This window comes from Candoia aspera, chromosome 3, assembly GCF_035149785.1.
Source record: "Candoia aspera isolate rCanAsp1 chromosome 3, rCanAsp1.hap2, whole genome shotgun sequence".
Taxonomy (NCBI): Eukaryota; Metazoa; Chordata; class Lepidosauria; order Squamata; family Boidae; genus Candoia; species Candoia aspera.
This window is the reverse complement of record NC_086155.1, coordinates 150,265,870-150,285,610: the sequence shown is the minus strand read 5'-3', so window position 1 is coordinate 150,285,610 and position 19,741 is coordinate 150,265,870. Positions and strand designations below refer to the sequence as shown.

Genomic DNA, 19,741 nt, shown 5'->3' with positions numbered 1-19,741 from the left:
TAATCAAAGGTTATTGGACAAACTGCAATTGGATGGTTTCTGTAAACAGAACAAACTAGAAGCTGTAGTTTACCACCATAGGGCTGATTTCACACAGTATACTAAGCTAAACCCAAGAAACATATTATAGCTTAGCATGGTTTGTCAGTCTAGCAAGTATGAAATGTTCCTGATCAGTTCCAGCCAGCTGCCTTCTTTTTCAAGTACTTCCATTCCAGACATTTTACATATTTGAAATATTTTCCCTACAAGCATGTCAGTGATTTCATTTTGTTACTTAGGTCTCCTATTTTGTGCACAGTCTTGTTGGGAAGCACTGCCCAAAGATCAGGATGGGTAGTAGGCCAGTGCACACTTTAAGAGAAGTGTTTCAGATTTCATGTGAGCACAGCACCTCTCTGCTGTCCACTAAAGCCCCTCTTTTTTTCAGCCTTCTGTGTCAACATGGAAAAAAAAGTGTGCTTGCTTTAAGGAGGTGATTTTTTAAAAGTTAATGCAACTCCTAAAGCAGCTACACTCTTTGCTCGGGCTCACATGCAGAACCGTGAAAAAATAAGATACACTGTAATGAATAGCAGAGAGGTGCTTGTTCAGGATCTAAAGTACTTCTGAATAATTTTTGAAGCATGCACAGCCCTAATAGGTAGTTTAATTCTGCATAGTTAGGATTATAGCTTTTTATTTATTTTTTAACTGGGCTAAAATAACTTCCCCAGATATTGAGCAGTTGCCAGGCTGGTAGAGTCAGTCAGTCTGTCTGTCTGTCTGTCTGTCTGTCTGTCTGTCTGTCTGTCAGTCAGTCAGTCAGTCAGTCAGTCAGTCAGTCAGTCAATCAAATTTGTCACCGCCCATCTCCCCCCACCAGAGGGACTCTGGGCAGTTTACAATAAAAGTCAATTAAAACAATAGCCATAAAATATAAATACAATATATAAAAATGGAATTACAATTAACAAATAAATATAAAAATCAGAATACCGAACAGATGAATATCTTAACTTACTGTCTTAGGTAGGTTTCATGCCTTTTGGATATGGAACCCACCAATTACGTTTAGTGATTGAATGATGGATATTTGTTGTGTTCTGTTACTTGTGAAGTATGTTGATTTTAGGATACAAGTGCATATGATTATCATGATATTTGCACTTGGCCATCATTTTAGAGAGCATTGTTAATGGTAATGCAGTACCTGTGAAATTTGGACCAGGTAATTTAGACCCTGTGCAGTGCCACATTTTCCATTCTCTTTTTATGTTTTATATTAAGTGGAAAAATTTAAAACAACACTTTTGTCGAAAGTGCATAAGCTGCAGTTCTAAATTTATGTAAAAATTCACTGCTATGTTTCTATAAACCTGCCATACATTCTTTATTTTAAATAGACAGCTTTTCTAAATCACTGAGCTCTGCTTAGACAAGTGGTGTCTCTCTGGTTAAATTTATGAGTGGATTTGAATAATAAATTCACATTTCAATGAACATATTTTCATTAAAACTGTAAGGTTTATTTTACTGTACTTTTAAATAATGGGTTATTATAGAAGCTCTGGTTTAAATTCATGCAGTAGTTGAAACTTGCAGTTTCTAGAAAGAAAATGGAAAGGTAAGAGATGCAGGATGTTGCAAAAATATTAATATTCTTGGTGCAGTCCTGAAATGGTTCCTTTCCTCCAAGAAGTCAAAGCAGTGGCTGGACAATATGCTTAAGATTCAGGTGAGGTGGATTGTCATCAGGAGTCTTTAACTAAAAATATTCTTACAAACTCTGTATTGGAATTCTGGCTGTTTTGAGAGTCTGCTACTGCTACATTCGTGCACAGGAAACAGTTTGATTTTGTAGTGTTGGGTTTTTAGGAAGCACCAACTTGTTCACATGTTTTTATGAGCCCTTAATATGCCCTCTTAAGGCAGATAAAATGGAATAAAACTACAGGGAAGATGCTAATGGAGGTCTCTTTAGAATTCTTTATGCAACTGTCTGGTCAAGACATGTTGCTTATAATTGATGTGTCCATTACTTGAATTCTCTTGTAATTATAGTCAATAAGTCTTGTAAATGTGTTAAAGCTCACTAAAAGCATACAAATTCAAGAACAGAGTAAGGCTAATAATTTAAAATAATCAATGTAGGCATTTCAGCACTTAATTTCCCTTGTGTGTTGATAGCTGATCATTCTTAATCCATTAAGATTTATTTAGTCGTTTACAATGCAAAATAGGTTTGCACTGGTCACTTGTGCCATTTGAAAATGTCCACCAGGTTAAGTGCAGAATGTAGTCCATTAGTCTTCCTTGACTATATGTATTAATTGCATTTAAAATCAAGTTAATGTGGATGTGAAAGTGAGGTAACTATCAATATATGACAAAGCAACCCTACTTACATAAGTTACATCATTGATTGTAACATTTAGTAAAAGTTAGCTCAGTTTTTAATGCCTTGTGTATGTCTTATTGCCATGTATTTTTACTGTGCTTTGCAGTAGATGTGAGTGAACCACCAAATAAGTTTTTTGGGTGGTGAGCATACAACAAATGAGATCTACTATTTCATTTTGCAAGTTATTTTTGGACTGAAGAAGGAAGAGTTGCACAAGAGGTTTTAATTTATTCTGTCCTCTCACTGTACCTTAAAATGAATGGATTTTCTGATAACGTTGCTTGTGCACATTAAATAGTCCTGATATTTTTATTAATAGTTAACGGGAAAAGGTTCTTACTCTTCCAATTCCTGTTTTTGTTTTTCATGTTTTAATTTGCTGAATGTTTTATGCAATACACAGTTCTATAAAGAAATAAATTGGTTTTGGTCACTAAAATTGAGAGACCAAAGGAGAATGTTAGAATATATGCACCAGCATGAATGAAAATACCAGCATCAGATTTTGAACTCCTCTGTATGAGTATAGTACTAGATAACAAAGAAGTCCATTACTCATTAGACAAGTGAAAATGAGAAAATGTAGAGAAAAGCAAAATAACTATTACAGGTGGAAGACTTTTAAACTTCCAGTTCAAACAGGTCATGTATGTCTAATTAACAATTGCATTCTGAAAATGCAGTCATGAATCCCTGTGTCTTCCCTGTTTACTTTATCCTCTGGAGTCACAAATAGATCATGCCTATTCTGTGAGGAAATATTAATGTGGTGAAGATTCATCTCTTTAAGTCGTATGTTTGGCATTCAGTTGTTTAAGGTAATTGTACAAAATTATTTGGGGCCAGGAACTTTCTTGTGATAAAGACTTATGAATAATCACTCATTCCAGCATCATAACCACATTTTTTAAACTGTTAATTTTCCCCAGAATATGGCCGCTTTGTAGTTTCACTGCATGTGAGGATTCAGCTAAGGAGAGGAAAAAAGAACCCTTCATTACAAGGGATCTGATTGATGAATTTGGGATGCCAGGCTACAAGTGGCATTTGGAATGAATGCTTATTCAAAAAGTCTGGCATGGTTCTAGTGGCGATTTGCTACTGTATCCATAAACACAAACTGAAACAATTAAGAACTGAGTGAAGGAAATGATTACTGATGTGCCTTTTACTTTCGTTCACAGCAGCCTTCATAGAAGAAGAGCCATTTCCCTCCTCCTTTTATGTGGAGCTCTTTCTTCGCTTAAGCTCTGTGGTTTGGGATCCAGTTCCCAAGATACTGTAAATATGAGGACTGGATCTGGCAAGGCCAGAAAGAAACAGCCTGAGATGAGACTGGTCTGCTACAATAAAAAGGGACAGGGAGCACCTACCCCTCCTTATGACAAGGATGAGGCTCCCAACCTGTTGCTGCTCAGGCAGAGGTGTGAGAACTGAATCAGGGGTCTACTTTAAATAAGGCTTGCACGTGGCCATTGCTTTATTTCTTTCTTAATGGCTTTTCTAGTTTTTGCATATGCATACTTATCAAAGTGTTACATCTTTGAATCACTGCTGGGAGACTTCTAGTATAGGCCAAGGAAATCCTGACAACAATACCCTGTTGGGCTTTTCTCTTCACTTACTTGCCTGATAGGAAAGTAGTCATGTAGGAAAGATACATGTAGTTGGCCAATCCTATTCCATATATACTGTAGATAGGAAGATCTCATTATATTTGGATAGCTGGATGAAAGTGGTTCCCATGTTATTGAGATGATGTGATTAAACACACTTTTGGTTTAATTTTTGAGCAGCCTTTTCCTGTCTCTGCTGTTTTTTCCTGGTTGATGTCATGGTACCACTTTGCTAAAAAGAGGAAATAAATCACATGCACACAAAAAAAGGCAAAATAATTTGTCTGTTATGTATATGTATTACTCTGGTGTGTATTATTATCATCAGCCCAAATCAGTTCACTACAAGATGAAGGCCTTTTCAGTGAAAATTATAGACTATAATCTACCATGCTGGTCCAACACCGGTTGGTAAGTAGATGTTTTCCAACTTCCCAGTCTAGGGCTGAGAGAGAGTGATGACCCCAAAGTCATCCAGCCAGCTTTCATGCCTAAGACGGACTATAACCTGGGTCTTCCCACTCTGAGTTCATCACCTTCATCACTATACCCCACTGGCTTCTCTCTCTCTCTCTCTCTTTGTGCACACGCACACGTACAAATAATTACTATAATTTAAATTCAAATTATATGCTTTACCATAGTGTGGCTGGTCAATTTCCTGTCCAAATATCTTTAGTAGACAATAAAAGAATCCTTGCTTATGGATTCATTTAAATAAATTTGGACTGGAAAACCCTTCAGATAGAGGACATCACCAATTAAAGGATTGTTATTTGACAGAACTTCATATACAAGTTCATCCTTTGTATAGGAAGATCTATGACCACTTTGGCTTGTACTGGAACAATGATTCCTTCTGTCAAAATGAGAGAATTCCATGGAATTATTTTCTTCATGGAGGTCTGGATTGATCTCTTTTATATATTTTAATAGTTGTCTGAGCATGCATCTTATTAGGAATGTCAAATGCATCCCAAGATTCTATGCAAATACATTTCTTTTTTATATTATTATGGTTGGTCGCACAGCCAGATTTTAGACTGGATTTGGCATTTATGTCCACCTATACAGTCCTGTTATAAGGCAAGAATGTAAAATGTGGAGCCCAGGGCCATATGCCAATTGTCAAAATCTAATTTATTGCCTCCAGGACCCACTCAGAGTTGGATGGGCTCAGTTTTGTGTATGTGTGTGGGCCTCCCATTCTTGTTTTGGGGGGTGTTAAGAGGCAGAATGAGGACTAGAAGCCTTCATTTGCTTGAAACAACCTTCCTCACTGCTTAGGGGATCTAGACTTTGCTCATTTTGGAGTGCATCCTTTGACATGCCAGGCAAAAGTTGGTGCAGTCTTCATGGTTTTCAGAGATGCAAATTCTTATAAGGGAAAAACAGAGTGATGGTGCCTGTACCTTTACAAGGATTCAGATTTTACTGGTTATTAACAAGAAGTGCCATTAAGATGCAAGTTAACCACTTGCACGTAGAACTTACTTAGCAAATGTTAATCATTTGCTTTATGCTGTTGAAGCTGGAGTTGTCTAAGTCTTGCATTTTGATCTTACAGATAAGCCGAACTGTAAGGAGAATGCCAAGACAAAAGTGATGGTAGGGAGAAAGTGGCATGGGAAAAATGGTCTCTCATGGATTTACTAAGGGTTAGTGCAAAAACTTGTTTTTGCTTATGGACTGGACAGAAGTGTTAAACTCAATGGTATTGATCCAATGAGGGTGCAGTAAGAAGGAATGTTATCTAAGAGATAACAGAGAAACTTTAACAGAAAGGTTTTGAGCTGATTTAAGAGGTGAGAAAGAATAGGAGTACAGTACAGTAAGGAACAGATAACAATAATGTAAATGATCAACCACAGATTAGAGTTTTCACTATAGGTGTTGAAACACAAGGTGGCATTTTGGAAATTTTTGAATACGAATAATGGCAATGATCTGTACTGTAGGATTATTTACACAAGGAAGTGTTTGTGTTTTCTGTAAGCGTTTGGTCCCTGGGATATTATATATCCATGCTGAAAGTCCTGTTACTTTCAGCCATGGCTTCTCATATAACATGCTGGGCTTTTATCGGAACAAGAACAACAACAACAAAAAGAATCCATTTTGCTTTTATGGAAGTATTTCCATCAATATTCTGACTCTGTTCAATATATAAAACATAGATCAGCTCTGCACCTTAATAATAAAGATCAATAACTAAAGTTAAGAACTAAGATATCAAAACAACAACAACAAAACCAAACATGCAGTATTTTAGATACTATAGCATTGATGGCAGATCCGCAAGTTCTCCATAGTCCACATTTATGCCCAACTTCTTGGCACTTTAACCCTACCAGTTGATGGAAAAATGATACTGTACTGTGGGAAAGCAATCATTTAAAGATAAAACAAATGGGTAAAAAGTGGAGCAATAACAAATTTACTGTGCAGTTGAGGAATGGGCAGTACAATGTATCTGAACTTCTCTCTGCCCACTGCCATCTCCTTTAGCATTCGCCAGGCTCCTACAATGGAAAGCAAAGCAAAGTGTCATTCTCTAGCATTTCTTTTACTTAAAAGAAAACCTCTCGATGACAGAGGCATACAAGAGAAAAACAATGAATAATTGCAGCCTGGTGCATTGTTTGGAAGTGTTATTTTACAGTTTTTATAGTCCACCTAACTCAAAAGGTTACAACAAATTAAAATTATAAATGCAACAATAAAATCAAAATGATAAAAGCAACAGTAACAGTAAATCAACAGAAATAAATCAATCCTCCCTTGAGATGGATGCCAATAAAACCTAGCTAGAGTTGAAATCCAGTGAAATAAAACTATGTTTAAAATCATCTAAAAGTTGTGTGGGGAGCATTACGAACCTCTGGGGGTTGGGAGTTCCCAAGTGTGGAATGCATGTACCTGAACAGAAAAAAGAGGGTGGTAAAAAAAGCATCTAGGAAGCATAGAGGGATTGGATGGGAGCAACCTTACCAGCTTATCTTCTGGTAAATGACTGCTTACAGATGGTAAGTTACTGTCTAGCTGTATCCATAAAGGTTGAATCTAGTGTTATGGGAGCTGATGGATGGATGGATGGATAGGTTACTTGAAAGACTGCCTATCTCCCATAGTATCTGCCTGGCCAGTTCGATCTGGCATGGTTGGCACGCTCCAAGTCTCATCAATTAAACAATGCCATCTGTCTGGACCCCAGAAATGTGCCTTCTCTGTAGCAGTGCCTGCCCTTTGGAATGAGGTTCCTCCTGAAATTCAAATTACTCCCAGCCTACTGATATTTTGAAGGGCCTTAAAGACCTGGCGCTTTCCCCAGTTTGTTTTCTTTGACATCATTGTTTTTTTGTCTTGTGCTGTTTTTGTGTTTTTTGTATTGTTCTTTGTTTTTAAATGCTTTTAACAATTGTAAACTACCCAAAATCTCCTGGAGTTGGGCTGCATATAGTTTTCAATTATCATCATCATCATTGAACAGATAGCGGAAGAACTTTGGCTCTAAGCATCCAACAATCTCTTGGCTTGAAAGGATTTGAACCTTTGGACTGACAGACATGTCAGGTTTCCTGTGTGCTGCTAGATGCAGAATGTCTTAATAATAATGTATCTCTAATTCTTGAAGTCAAATTAGTTAACAAAGTTGCTGGTGTACTGTTGGGAATGTGGAACTGAGAGAGCACGTTTTCTAGTCATGCATGGTACAGAATCCACAGTGGCCATTTTGTGAACAGAAAATTGCCCTTGCATGGCAGTCTTTTTGTGAACAGGCATGATGTACTTTCAGTATTCTATATGTGTCTGTTAGCCCTAAAGTGCCGCTACTTCTGTGTGATTAGTTAGAGAAATAAACCAAAGAACATGGGATTAAATCTGCAAGATATTTTTATGAAACAAAATGGACATATGCATTGCTGCTCATGATTTTAGCATTATATAGCCTAATTAGTCTAACTGATAAGTTAAACTATTACATTGTATTTAATATGGGACTAGAGACTTAAATTATTTTGTTTTCACTGGCATCTTTATAGGATGCAATGATGATACAAAATGCCAGCAAATTCATTGTTAAATCAATTTTATCATTATAATTTAAATAAACTTGATGTTTTGGTGTGATTGATTCAATGTGATACCTGCTCACTGCAGACTCAACTCGCTTTTGACATTTAAACATATAAAGCTGACTAGATATAACTGTTCAGGTGCTAAATATATTTTACATCTACTTTGAACAGTAGAAATGGAAGTATTAAGAGATCTGGCTTCATTGTCATTGAACTGTGAAATATTCAACCTTGTCTGCCTGTGCTTAGTACTGTTGACTTTTTTATTTCTGTTAGAAGATTAAAATTAAATGCTTCATTTTTTGTCAGCTTTTGGGAATTAAATTGAAATTTAAGACTTTAAATTTTTTTTTTTACTGATATCCTCAATTTAAACAAAGTCTTCTTTGAGGCTATTGTGTGTTCAAGGGCACAGAAGGGATCATTGATCAAGTATGATGTACTGTAACATTTTTCCTACCCGAACTCTTTTATGTATATTTATTAAAGATCCCATATTTCATATTATGCTTAACTATATTGGAAGAAGTTCTTCACAAAACATATCCCAAACATAATATGAAGTATCTGTGAGCATATTGCACTTACACTTAACTTCAATTCTGGGATTTATGGATATAGAGATCTGCTGGTCTTTTAAAAGTTGGAAAGGGTCAAAGAATACTTTAAAATAATGTGTTACCACTTAGTATTGCAGTACTGACACCTGCCAGATTTAATGACTGCATTTTTGTGGTGACATAATTGTCCCAGTTTGGTTGGAAAGTCATCTTCAGTTACAGTATGCAATTTTATTTTTTTCTTGGACTGATTGCTTTACAAAAGAACAAGTCAGTTTTGCCTGTGTGTGTAAGTGTCGTGATAGATATCTATAATTCTTTAGTCTGTTCCAGCCAGTTAAAGTTTGTTCTTGAAATAAATAATAGCCCAAATGTCAATACTTCTACTTTTCAGAATAATCATAAATTCAAACTATAAAACAGTCATAAAAGTGTAATATTTTATTCACTATATATTCATATACTTCATGTCATTACAATAGAAATAAATAAATCATTCTTTCTGTGTCCCTTCCCTCTACAAGAATAGTCGTATTAAGATTTTAAGTTATTTTGCACCAGAAAGAAGGGCAAAATAGGTAGTTAAGCAAAATAGGTAGTTGCTTAAATACGTTTTAAGAATTAAACAATAAACATTATTAGTGATAACTAAATACCCCATATAGTCTTTGATAGGCTATAGGCATGGACAAACTCTTCATTATAATCTTCAACAATGCTACATTAAAAAAAAAAGATCATGGAGCATGGTCAAGCCTAAAAGTGGATATTAGGAAAACCTGAGACACATTGGGCTTTCAATGCCATGAAGAAACACTCTGCTTCCTCCGCATACTATATTTTAGCAACAGTTGTGGCCTTCAGGGGGGAAAAAGCATGTTTGATTTCTAACAAGAGTTGAAACATTCAGACGAACATATGGATGTTCTCTAAGTGCTAATTCACATAATCATTTTAAACACTTAAAAGGCCATTTTTATTATTTGTTCTGACTGTGAAAACCTTTCTGTGTAGTAGAACTTCGGATAGTTCTGCTTATTATTCCAGATCAGCCTGCTCTAACGAAATGTCCTTCAGTTGTATTTGGAATGCAACGATTAGCCATATTGGCTCAGATTTCTGGGAATTGCTATCTCAATACAGTTAGCAATAACCAGGCTAGTTAAGCTTCTTGAGCGTTTTTGAGGCATTTACAAGCCTTCTACCTTAATAATAATAATAATGAGATTTGTACAGTTCTGTAGAAACTGTAATTAGAACCTACTGAAATGAACCATGACAAGCTTCAGCTGGTGATATCTGAAATCCAGGCCATTTTATAATGGACAATTTCTGTGGATCAACTTTTGTTTCATTTTAATGTTTCAGAGTATCTCATCTTCTAATTATTGATACTGTGTCTGTTAATGAAACCACTTTCTTGCTTAACTTTTGTATTTGAACTCTTGGAAAGTATATTTAATGAGAAATATCCTAATAGTATCCCTGGAGTTATAAATGTATGCAATAGACGTTTTTCTTTGAGGGGCTAAGACAGATCCTTAAAACAGATTAAATATGGGGTAGTGGTTTCTACACTTACCTTTAAAAGGTTTTTTAAAAATGGCTTTGTCTCCCACAGATTATGATTTCTTTATCCAAGGGTAATATAATATTCTAATTCAGCTTCTAATTTTCTTTATGCTAAATTTTACTTAGGATCAAAGCCGTTCAAGTGCAAGATTTGCCACTTTGCAACAGCTCAACTAGGAGATGCCAGAAACCATGTCAAGAGGCACCTTGGGATGAGGGAATACAAGTGTCATATCTGTGGGTGAGTAAATTGAAATAGTTCCTCCCTTGGTTAACAGGAGAGAAGTGCAGGCTATGCATTGTTTCAGCGTTCAAAGAGGGAATGTGAGCAAGAGAGGCTAAAATTATGCATGCATATCCTCCTTCCCATTGTTATGGTAAATTCCTTAAATACAGTTATGACATTCTTTTCCTACTTCTAATCCAGTACCGCAGATGAGCAATTTTATGGGCTACAAGGTCAATTTGAACCTGTAATCTGTAAATTGACTAAATTATAGGATGTTCATTCACATTGCCAGGGAGAACTGTAAATTTCCTTTTAAAGGTGTATGTGTGAGTATGTGTGTGTGTGTGTGTGTGTGTGAGAGAGAGAGAGAGAGAGAGAGAGAGAGAGAAAGTATGTGTGTATGTGTTTAAAAAGAAACACAGACTACAGCGTGGTATGTATCTTCCTATGCCCATACATGTTTGTGTTATGTATTATTACGATTGTGCTTCTATAAGGCTTTTGTGTTACAGGAAATGGAAGAAAAGAAAACTTCCTAAAGGTTTTTAATCTATTGCCACACATACTGCAGATGTGGGCTTATAATCAGAAGCATCTTGTCTTAGAAAATCCTCCATTTTCCTTTCGTTCCTAATGGTTATTTCATCACACAGACCATTCATAATGTTTAATTGTATTTGAACTATATTGCATTTAAAATGGCGGATCCTGAAACTCTTTAATCCAAAGCTAATTAATTTAGCAGAAATGTTTAAAAGGTTTTCAAATGTCATGGCATATATAGTACAGCATAGGACATTCAGAGGTGGGTTTTAGTACTGCACTCTTATTAAAAGTGTATTTTAGTGTTATTATGCTAAAAAAATTAGCAAATATATGTGCCACATGAAATGCTTTTTTCCAAAACATTTTAAGTTGCTGCAGAGACCTGATGGTTAGTGTAAAGTTTGGCGTTGGTTCAGTGAATTAAACCCAGTGCTCACCAAAATGATAAAGTGAGTGGTTAAGGATATTTTTCAGCTAGAGTTTGGTCATGTCAGCTCTTGCAATTAAACCTCTTAGCAGAACAAAGTGAGTGCAATATTCAAAAGAAAATTAGAATGCTTTTCAGAGGCAAATGTTTCTTACAAAAATAGCGCATTAAACTGACAAGAGTGCTGTGATTATCTGATGGGAAGAAGGACTGGACAGTTGTTGACCAAATTACTTGCAAACACAGTGGAAGTTGTTACGAAAGTTGTCACTGTAAAATAACAGAGGACTATCCTCTAGTCCTTGGGCAGCAAATAACATCCACAACTACTGCATGTGGGTAGCTGTCTATTTTGTGATGCGATTAGTAGTTCTGTGCATATCCGCCATTTGTCTGATCCTTAATGGAATGTGAAAAATGGAACTTGGATTTGTTTTCCTTGGTATAGATAGTGGGAATGGTGGGTCAGAATTGGCAAACCATTTTAAATTATGGTTGTAACCCTTTGTAATTAACTTACTCTCATGTGTTAAGGAGTACACTGTGAATATCTTAAAAGAAGCTGCTTTTTATTGTTTGAGTCATCTTTATTGGACACTTAAATGCATGTCAAAGCTGTCAAAGCAGCCTTACATAGCTAATGAAAAAGATACTCCAAAATCTGCTTCAGATATGTCTTCAGTTGCAATTAAAATGATAATGCAGTTCAGATACACCATAAATGTTAGTCCATTAACAATGAGTGGATTGGCAAAACTGTAATAAAGTATAATGGGTTTTGAAAAAGAGATGACTAGGGTACTTGGAACTTTCAACTAAATAACTCTGCCAATAATGGTATATTTTTGTGTGTGGCAAAGAGGAAGCATACTCTGTGCTATATTTTTGCCATATAAATAGGCTAGTATGTAAATTTAAAAAAAACAATGGCAACATAAAAAAGCTTGCAATGGCTAGCATATTAGCAGCAGTTTAGAGTGCTGGTACAGTAAAACCACTGACAATGTCAATTCATTATCATTGATAGCTAAATAATCTTAGAAATGCTCAGTGGACCTATTAGTTCCTGAACATAAGCAGCTCATGCTGCATTCCTTCATTAGCTTTAATTGCTATAAATTTACCTTTTTAAAAAATCATGTTTTAAGAGGTGAAGTGATCTTTCAGGAACATTAACTTGGTAATTTTGTCACAAACAGAAGGTCCTATACTATGTTTTCCTTTCTTCAGTAGTTAAGATTCTGTCCTGTGAATTTTAGATTTATTGGACAAGCTTTCTATTGGATAGAAGGTTAAATAGTTTTTCCAGTTGTTACATAAACCTGTTTGGACATGTGAAATGTCAGTGCAAGGCTGTGAGTGATTACAAATGGAGAATATCACAATTGCCTTGAAATATAATGCTGAGATTAATCAGAAGGTGAAAAATCTTTGGGAAGTGATGCTAAAAATTAGGAGATTTTGTACACTGGCTCTTGTGTCACATAGTTAACACAGAGTAGGGGAAAGACAGCACTGATTTTGCATGTTGCTTTTATTGTTTCAAATCTAAGTTTAATTTTTTCCAGCTGCACAGTAGAAATACTTTGCTATAGAGGTTGGAAGCTACTAATCTTTCAGCATTTGAAATAAACCGTCTGCTACCCATTTCCTTATCGGCAGATGTGTGGTGATAGTTTTCCTTTTCGTTATGTTCATGAATGGGAAATGCATCCCTTATTTGAGAAGGGATCTGTTTTTAGTGAGTATCCAACTGCTACCTATTTAAATTTAATTTCCAGAAGTCTGGGTATGAAGTTGTTGATTACACCAAGATTAGCAAACTGAAGCTGGTTTCCAAATAGTTGTGTTTGTAAAACTTGCACAATGGAATTAGTGAAAAGGCTTAGCCTGCAGATTTGAGATTTTGAAAACAATGAATTGTTCAAGGTTTTAGATTTTAAACAAATGTACAGGAAACATGCTTTAAAAATGCATCTAATTTTTCATTACTTTTGCTTGGGATATAAAGCTTCCAAAACAAACCTGACAGACTTTTTCTTCTCCTCTTCCAATAGTTTTATTAAGGTGAGATGAATAAATAAAGAAGTGAAAGAGTTAGAAGAGATTTAACATATTCAGAAATGTTAATAATTTGAAATCAACCTATATGCTAACTTTATACATTCTTGCAATACATGAAATATATATTTACATTAAAGTATGGTTACGGATTTTGAAACATCACTTAAAGCACACAGATTTTCTTTTTTTTTGTAACATGCATGTGGTTTCCATTTCTATTGTGTTTGTGTATTTATGCACAATCTTCTAGAGATGTGTTTTTAAACATTAAACTTCACTTGAAGTTTGATCATAGCAATTTTGCCAGTGTATTGATTAATATGCCTTTTGTAATATTTATTTTTGAAATGATTCCTAAGAATTATTGAATTTTAAAAATGTTATACAGAAAATTAAAAGGACTTGTCTTAAAGAGAAGGGAAAACTTCTCATCCACAGTGTTACGTGTTTTGCTTACGGTCTTGGTTTTGTCATATTTTTAAAATTAGTTCCAGGTTCTTTGAATATGGATCCTTATACCAACAAAATAATAGAAAAATATTTATGTTTAGTGTTGTCCTTGGAGAACAAGGAATATTCATTTTTAAATATAATATTAGGAAGAGTGGGAGATGTGCATTTGGTTTTTAATATGTCTTAATGGTATTGTGAGTGAACTGTTTGTTCTAAGGCTATGAAAAATCTTTAAATAGAAAGTTGAAACTTCAGTTAAAACTATTTTTGTGTGGTATTACCTATTTTTTTGTGCTTTAGAAGGGATCTCTGTGTAGATGATTATAATGTCACTTTCTGACCTTTGCAGCTTGAATAATTGTAAATCATTGCTTCATAAAGTGTCAGAGAATGTCTGTACTAGGCAATTAAATGGCAGAATATAATAGACCAAATTATTGCCTGTCATGTTTTCAACAACACAGTTAGTATTTGAGTTACACTTAATCATTACGTGCATTAGCAACTTCATTGGAATCCCGCTTCAGGCTGAGCATGAAATACATTACATTATTTAAACCTCTAATGGTAGAAGTCATTTATTTGTGTTGAAGTGTACAACATGCAGCGTTTCATAAAGCAAGGAACACTTGAGAGCTTAATTTATCCAAATCAAAGTCTAAAGGCAGATAAACACAAGTGGCAAAAATTAGTAATTTTTATAGGCTGGAAATATTTAAAAATACATGGTTGTGAGTAATTGTAGGCAGCAGGAATAAATTAAAATCACTATTTTTGGTTGGCTCAGAGAACTAAAGCTGTTGTATATTTAAATAATCAAATGTAGCATGGAATCACATTTTTGACTGAAAAATTAATTACACACATCATATCCACAGCTGTATCCAAATAAAACAATCCTGAAGCAACAAAGTAAAACAGACTTTCTGTAGTTTCAGTACTCTGAACTATTCATAGTACAGAGAGGACAACCTTACAGTAGCTTCAATGATAGTTTGGCTTATAGTCAACAAAGGAAAATACCATACTGATAATAATATGTTCCATTATTAAGCCATATTTTTGAGAAATGTTTGAAGTATATATGCTAAGACAATATTGGTAAATTATACTGGTTTCTCTTCTTTGTTTGCTAATGATGCAAAATGAACTGGACTGTGTTTCCATATAGTACGATATTTTTTCCACTGATGGGCATTGTTTCTCTTGTGGAATGGATTGTGGATTATCTTGTCCCTGCTGTAGAAGCTCTAGGATATGTACGCACTTTGGGATGGTGAAGAGAACCACAGGGAGTCCTATTTTGTAGCAAAAGTTTGCTTCCTTAAGAAGGATATAATCCAGTAGTTCTTCTATTGCAGTGTAACATTTTAATATACTTTACTGTTCTCTGATCATCTGTTGCTGCTTCTGTTACATTTAATGTTAGATGCTGTGTAAGGACATGGTGGAGTTTTTGGAGGGTGGGCTTACATGAATTGGTTTTTGTTTAAGACATGAGCGGGGCTGCAGAAGTGCCATAAAGATCTTCCTATTGAATAGCTATCAGTATGCTTCACTAGTGTCCAGTTTGGCAAATGAAGCAGAAAAGTCAAGGCCAACTCCTAGTTGTAATGCTGTATGAAAAGCGTATTTTTATCCACCTCTACTTCAGTTGAGTTATGACAGTGCTTTTGTTGGACTTGCTGAAGTGAAAAGATATGAAGAGTACATACTTAGCTGAATATATGTTTGTATTTGAGTTAAGGACACTACTGGTGATTTATTCTTGTAACTCTACTATATATAATCCAATGCAATGCACTTTCACACTGCAATTATAAAGATGCACGTAGCTGTGTGATTGTGATATATGTGCCACCTAGAACAAGTACTGTGTCTTGTAGAGGCATTTCATTGTGTGTGTATACAAGAATGGTTCTGAAAAACAGAATACATTATTGAATCATAGAAACAATTGTTGCAAGGAACATGTCCAGTATTTAATAAAATTGAAACAATTGTTAACGTATAGCCTACTTGGTTACCATTGCTGTAGGATTTATTGTAATTAGGAATTCCTATTCCAGTAAGATGTGATTTCTCTTCCTTTTCTCCAAGAAAAATGTATTGTCTATTCAATGCTACAAAATCCTGATAAGCATGTCTGAGTGGCGAAGCAGGTAACAATTTGGACTCTTTTGCAGACTTGGCTAAATTTATGCTCCATTTTATGCTGCACTCTTTTCCCATCATATTAAACTTTGATTTGGTAAAGAGACAGGATCCTTGGCTGAAAAATGCTACACACTTTAGATAACATGTTTATTGGCAAGTATTTAGAAGAAGAATGTGCAATATGGTACCCTGCATATTTTTTTAAGTGTCTGGTCCAGACAGCATGGTAAATGGCAAATCATTGCCCATCTCTAATTTATGGCTATGTCTAAAGATAGTTACAGTGTACTACACAAGCATTATATTTAGATTCTCGTGTTTAAACATCTAGTTCTGAAATTTGCACTTTCCAAATTAAGTCAGCAAAAGGTATCAGTTGGCTTACCATGTTTTAACATTGGCCTCTGACCCTCAAGAGCACTACCTAATATGTCTGATTGGTTGCTACTTAAGTACTTTAATTAAAAATGGCAGGAATGATAAAATTTATGACAAGGAGAAAAGTTTAACTATTTAAGGGGAAGCAGATGGAATTGTCATGCATAGTAGCAGAAAGAAGATCTATAACTTCAGTTTTATACATTTGAGGATTTGTTTGAATCACCACTATGGTATTTTCTCATTTTATAACAATGAAAAAATAGCAGTTTCCCAGCATTTTCAAGTTGTAGGGTGATGTTAGTCTTGTGAAGAAATAAAAGAAAAAAATTAAAAGGTTTGGAGAGCTATCTCTAACCTCCCTCTGTCTCTAACATCTTCCCTCTTTTCCATTTTCATCTGAGTTTTGGTTATGATTGTTCAGAGTGAGATTACAAATGAAATCACAGCAGTAGATAAAGGAAAAGATTTCTCAGGTGTTCCTGCAGTTCAGTTCTTAGAGCAAGCAATATGGCAGATAAACTTTGCCCCCCTCTCCACTAGCCATGGATAGAAAGACTGTGGGCAGTAGTTACAGAACCAACAAGCTCCTGTTTTTTTCCCTGAACTTTGTTCTGGGCATAAGCAATTCAACTGGGTTGAACAGGAATTTAGAATAAAATTTTCCTAATGTTAAAACAATCTTCATTGCCTTTCTGTCTCAGTTGAAACAAACAAACAAATCTTTATTACGGTCAAAGACCAGCATATTCAGTTGATAATTTTTGGCACAAAATAGCTGATTATATGTCCATCACAACAACTGTGATATGTAGGAGATAGAAAGGATAAAAGCAAGGCAAAAAGACATGAATCCAGAGCCAAAGATTGTAACTGGTTTTAAAAGGAAAGATTTATTTGACCAAGGAAGGGTTACCTTCAAGAAATATAATCCCAGCACTTCTGGTAGAAGAGAGAGAAAGTAGAAAATGAGCCTTGGTGTGAGAAGATTAGGAGAGCTGTTTGCTTTCAACAAGCAAGGAAGCAAACAAACAAACAAATAGGTAGCATTGCATTGCGTTAAAGCTCAGGAAAATGGTTAGAAATTATTAGATTTGTGAGAAGGACAGAGTTAGACTAGTACATTGGCGTTTGTTGGGCTGGGTATGGAGAGGGGAAGAAACTTGTATTTTAAGTATTCATGGTGTAACTGACAAGGAAATACATTTACTTCATACATAGTTTTATTTTTACATCTTTCCAGTTGAATGTATGAATATATTATTTTATTTATTTTTAAAGTAACTTCATAATCTGTCTGAATGTTTGGGTTATTGAACAGATTAGAAGAGTAATAAATAGAACTAGAATCCTTTTAGGTTTTGCTATAGAAAAGTGCATAAATAACTTGATTTCAGATCCTCCTTTCTTCTTTGCACACTGCATTATCAAAACAGTTGAAAGACAGAGAATAGTTACATAGTTTTTCATGAAGACAAAAATCACACGACAATTTAAATGACAGCAGTACATTTGAAAAAACGTGGTAAAGAGGCAGGCATCAATTAAATTACAATCAAGATCTTTTCATCTTCCTCTATTTTTCTAGTTACATTGATTATAAATCTTCTCAACAGACTGAAGCAGTGGAATCCTACACCCTAAAGGGATGCTAAGTCCAGGATACAGTGTTGAATCTTTCTATAGATAGCAATATGGATTGTGAAAGCAATGTTAGTATGTAAGAGCTTATTCCTCCAGAACTTTGTCTAACAGTATTCTGATTGCCATTGTAATTCTGTACTTTGTAATGGATACAAGTATGATTGGTCATACTGAAGAAATCAAATAGTTTGTGCCTCGATTAGGACTCATGGTATAATATCTTTATTTCATGTAGTTCTCACAGAATCATGCAGTTCTTACACATGGCTGCGTTTGTGTCTGATCAACACACTTGATACAGCAAAGTGAGCCACATGGAAAAAAAATCTGAAAACATTCTCAACACGGTGCTAAGTTGAAGCTATTACTTCCTTTCAAACCCTCTTCTCTCATATATTACTTGTTCGTACAACACCAGAGAATATTGTGATTAATGATCAACTATCATATGGGAATTTGCACCTAAAATAATGGATTTTTTAAAAATGATAACTCACTATATTTTAGAAGATAAGTTACTCTTCACCCAAGCAAGTTTCATCTTAAAATTGTATTTCAGCAAAAGTGTTGGTTTTCCTAAGCTTGAGAAAGTTATCCATTGCTAATAAAAATGGAGAAATCTGCAAAAAATCAAAGTCATGCAGCTGTGAACAGCTAACAGTTCATTGTCTATCAGGACACCTCATGCTGGTGGCAAGGCTATTACACAACATAGGTAGTGGTTCACTACAAAAAACCTTATTAAAATTTGCTTTTAGATTTCTCTTTCTTATTTGCACATAAAGATTTCTTACTAATCATACATTTCATAATCACAAAAATATTTTCTTTTCAGATAAAGCAAATTAACTCAATATACGTACTTTGGGTAATTTTATTCTGGATGCATTCATGGACCTTAAATATTAATTGGAAGTTCTGTAGTATAGTTTTGAAAAGAAAACTAAAGACTGATCAATTCCTTTAGCAGAGTTGATGCTACAGTACTTTGGGGAAGCAACGGCACAAGTCTCTTGTCTCCACTTTGCAGATGGCCTCCAGCATGAAGTAGCCTCATGCATTAGCCCATTATTACTGAGAGGAGCTGCATCATTCTCTTCCCAGGCACATCACTTTAACCCAGCATTTCAGCACAGATCACAGCTGAATGTATGAATAACTGAGATTAAGAAAAAAATTTGGATAGTTATATGCCCTGAGCTGGCTCAAGACATTTTACTGTCTGAAAGGAGAAACGTGAATTGTGTTCTCTACCCAAACTAAGGTGCATAGAACTTAATGTCGGTCAAGTTATTTTGGTCTATAAAGAAGAACAATTCACAAATATTTCTCCCTCTTCCTGAATAAACATACAGAAGGACGACTCTAAATTAAATGTTGTAAAGTTTTGCTTCCCTTTTGTGATATCTCAAATCAGTTGCCTGAGGCTGTCGGCTTACCTTGTCAAATAGTACAGCCAACCCTTCTGCTCATGACATAGACTGTTTTTGTAAGATGTCCCTACATTTTTATTTTATTCTTGGTGGTGAAAAGCCTTGTGGTTTCCATTTAGCACTAGAATGATACATTGGTTCAACATGCAGTTTTTACGCATCTGTCAGAGTCCAGCTTTTGTAATGAGAAGAGCAGAGGC

At 35.1% G+C, this 19,741-nt stretch overlaps 1 protein-coding gene across 1 annotated transcript in view; it reads left to right on the top strand.

Moving 5' to 3' along the window:
* ZNF407 (zinc finger protein 407) overlaps positions 1 to 19,741 on the top strand; it is a 391,671-nt gene that overhangs the window by 25,021 nt on the left and 346,909 nt on the right. Inside the window, exon 3 of the mRNA XM_063299035.1 lies at positions 10,337 to 10,451. Coding sequence (XP_063155105.1) covers positions 10,337 to 10,451 — 115 coding nt within the window. The remainder of the gene's footprint in view (positions 1 to 10,336; positions 10,452 to 19,741) is intronic.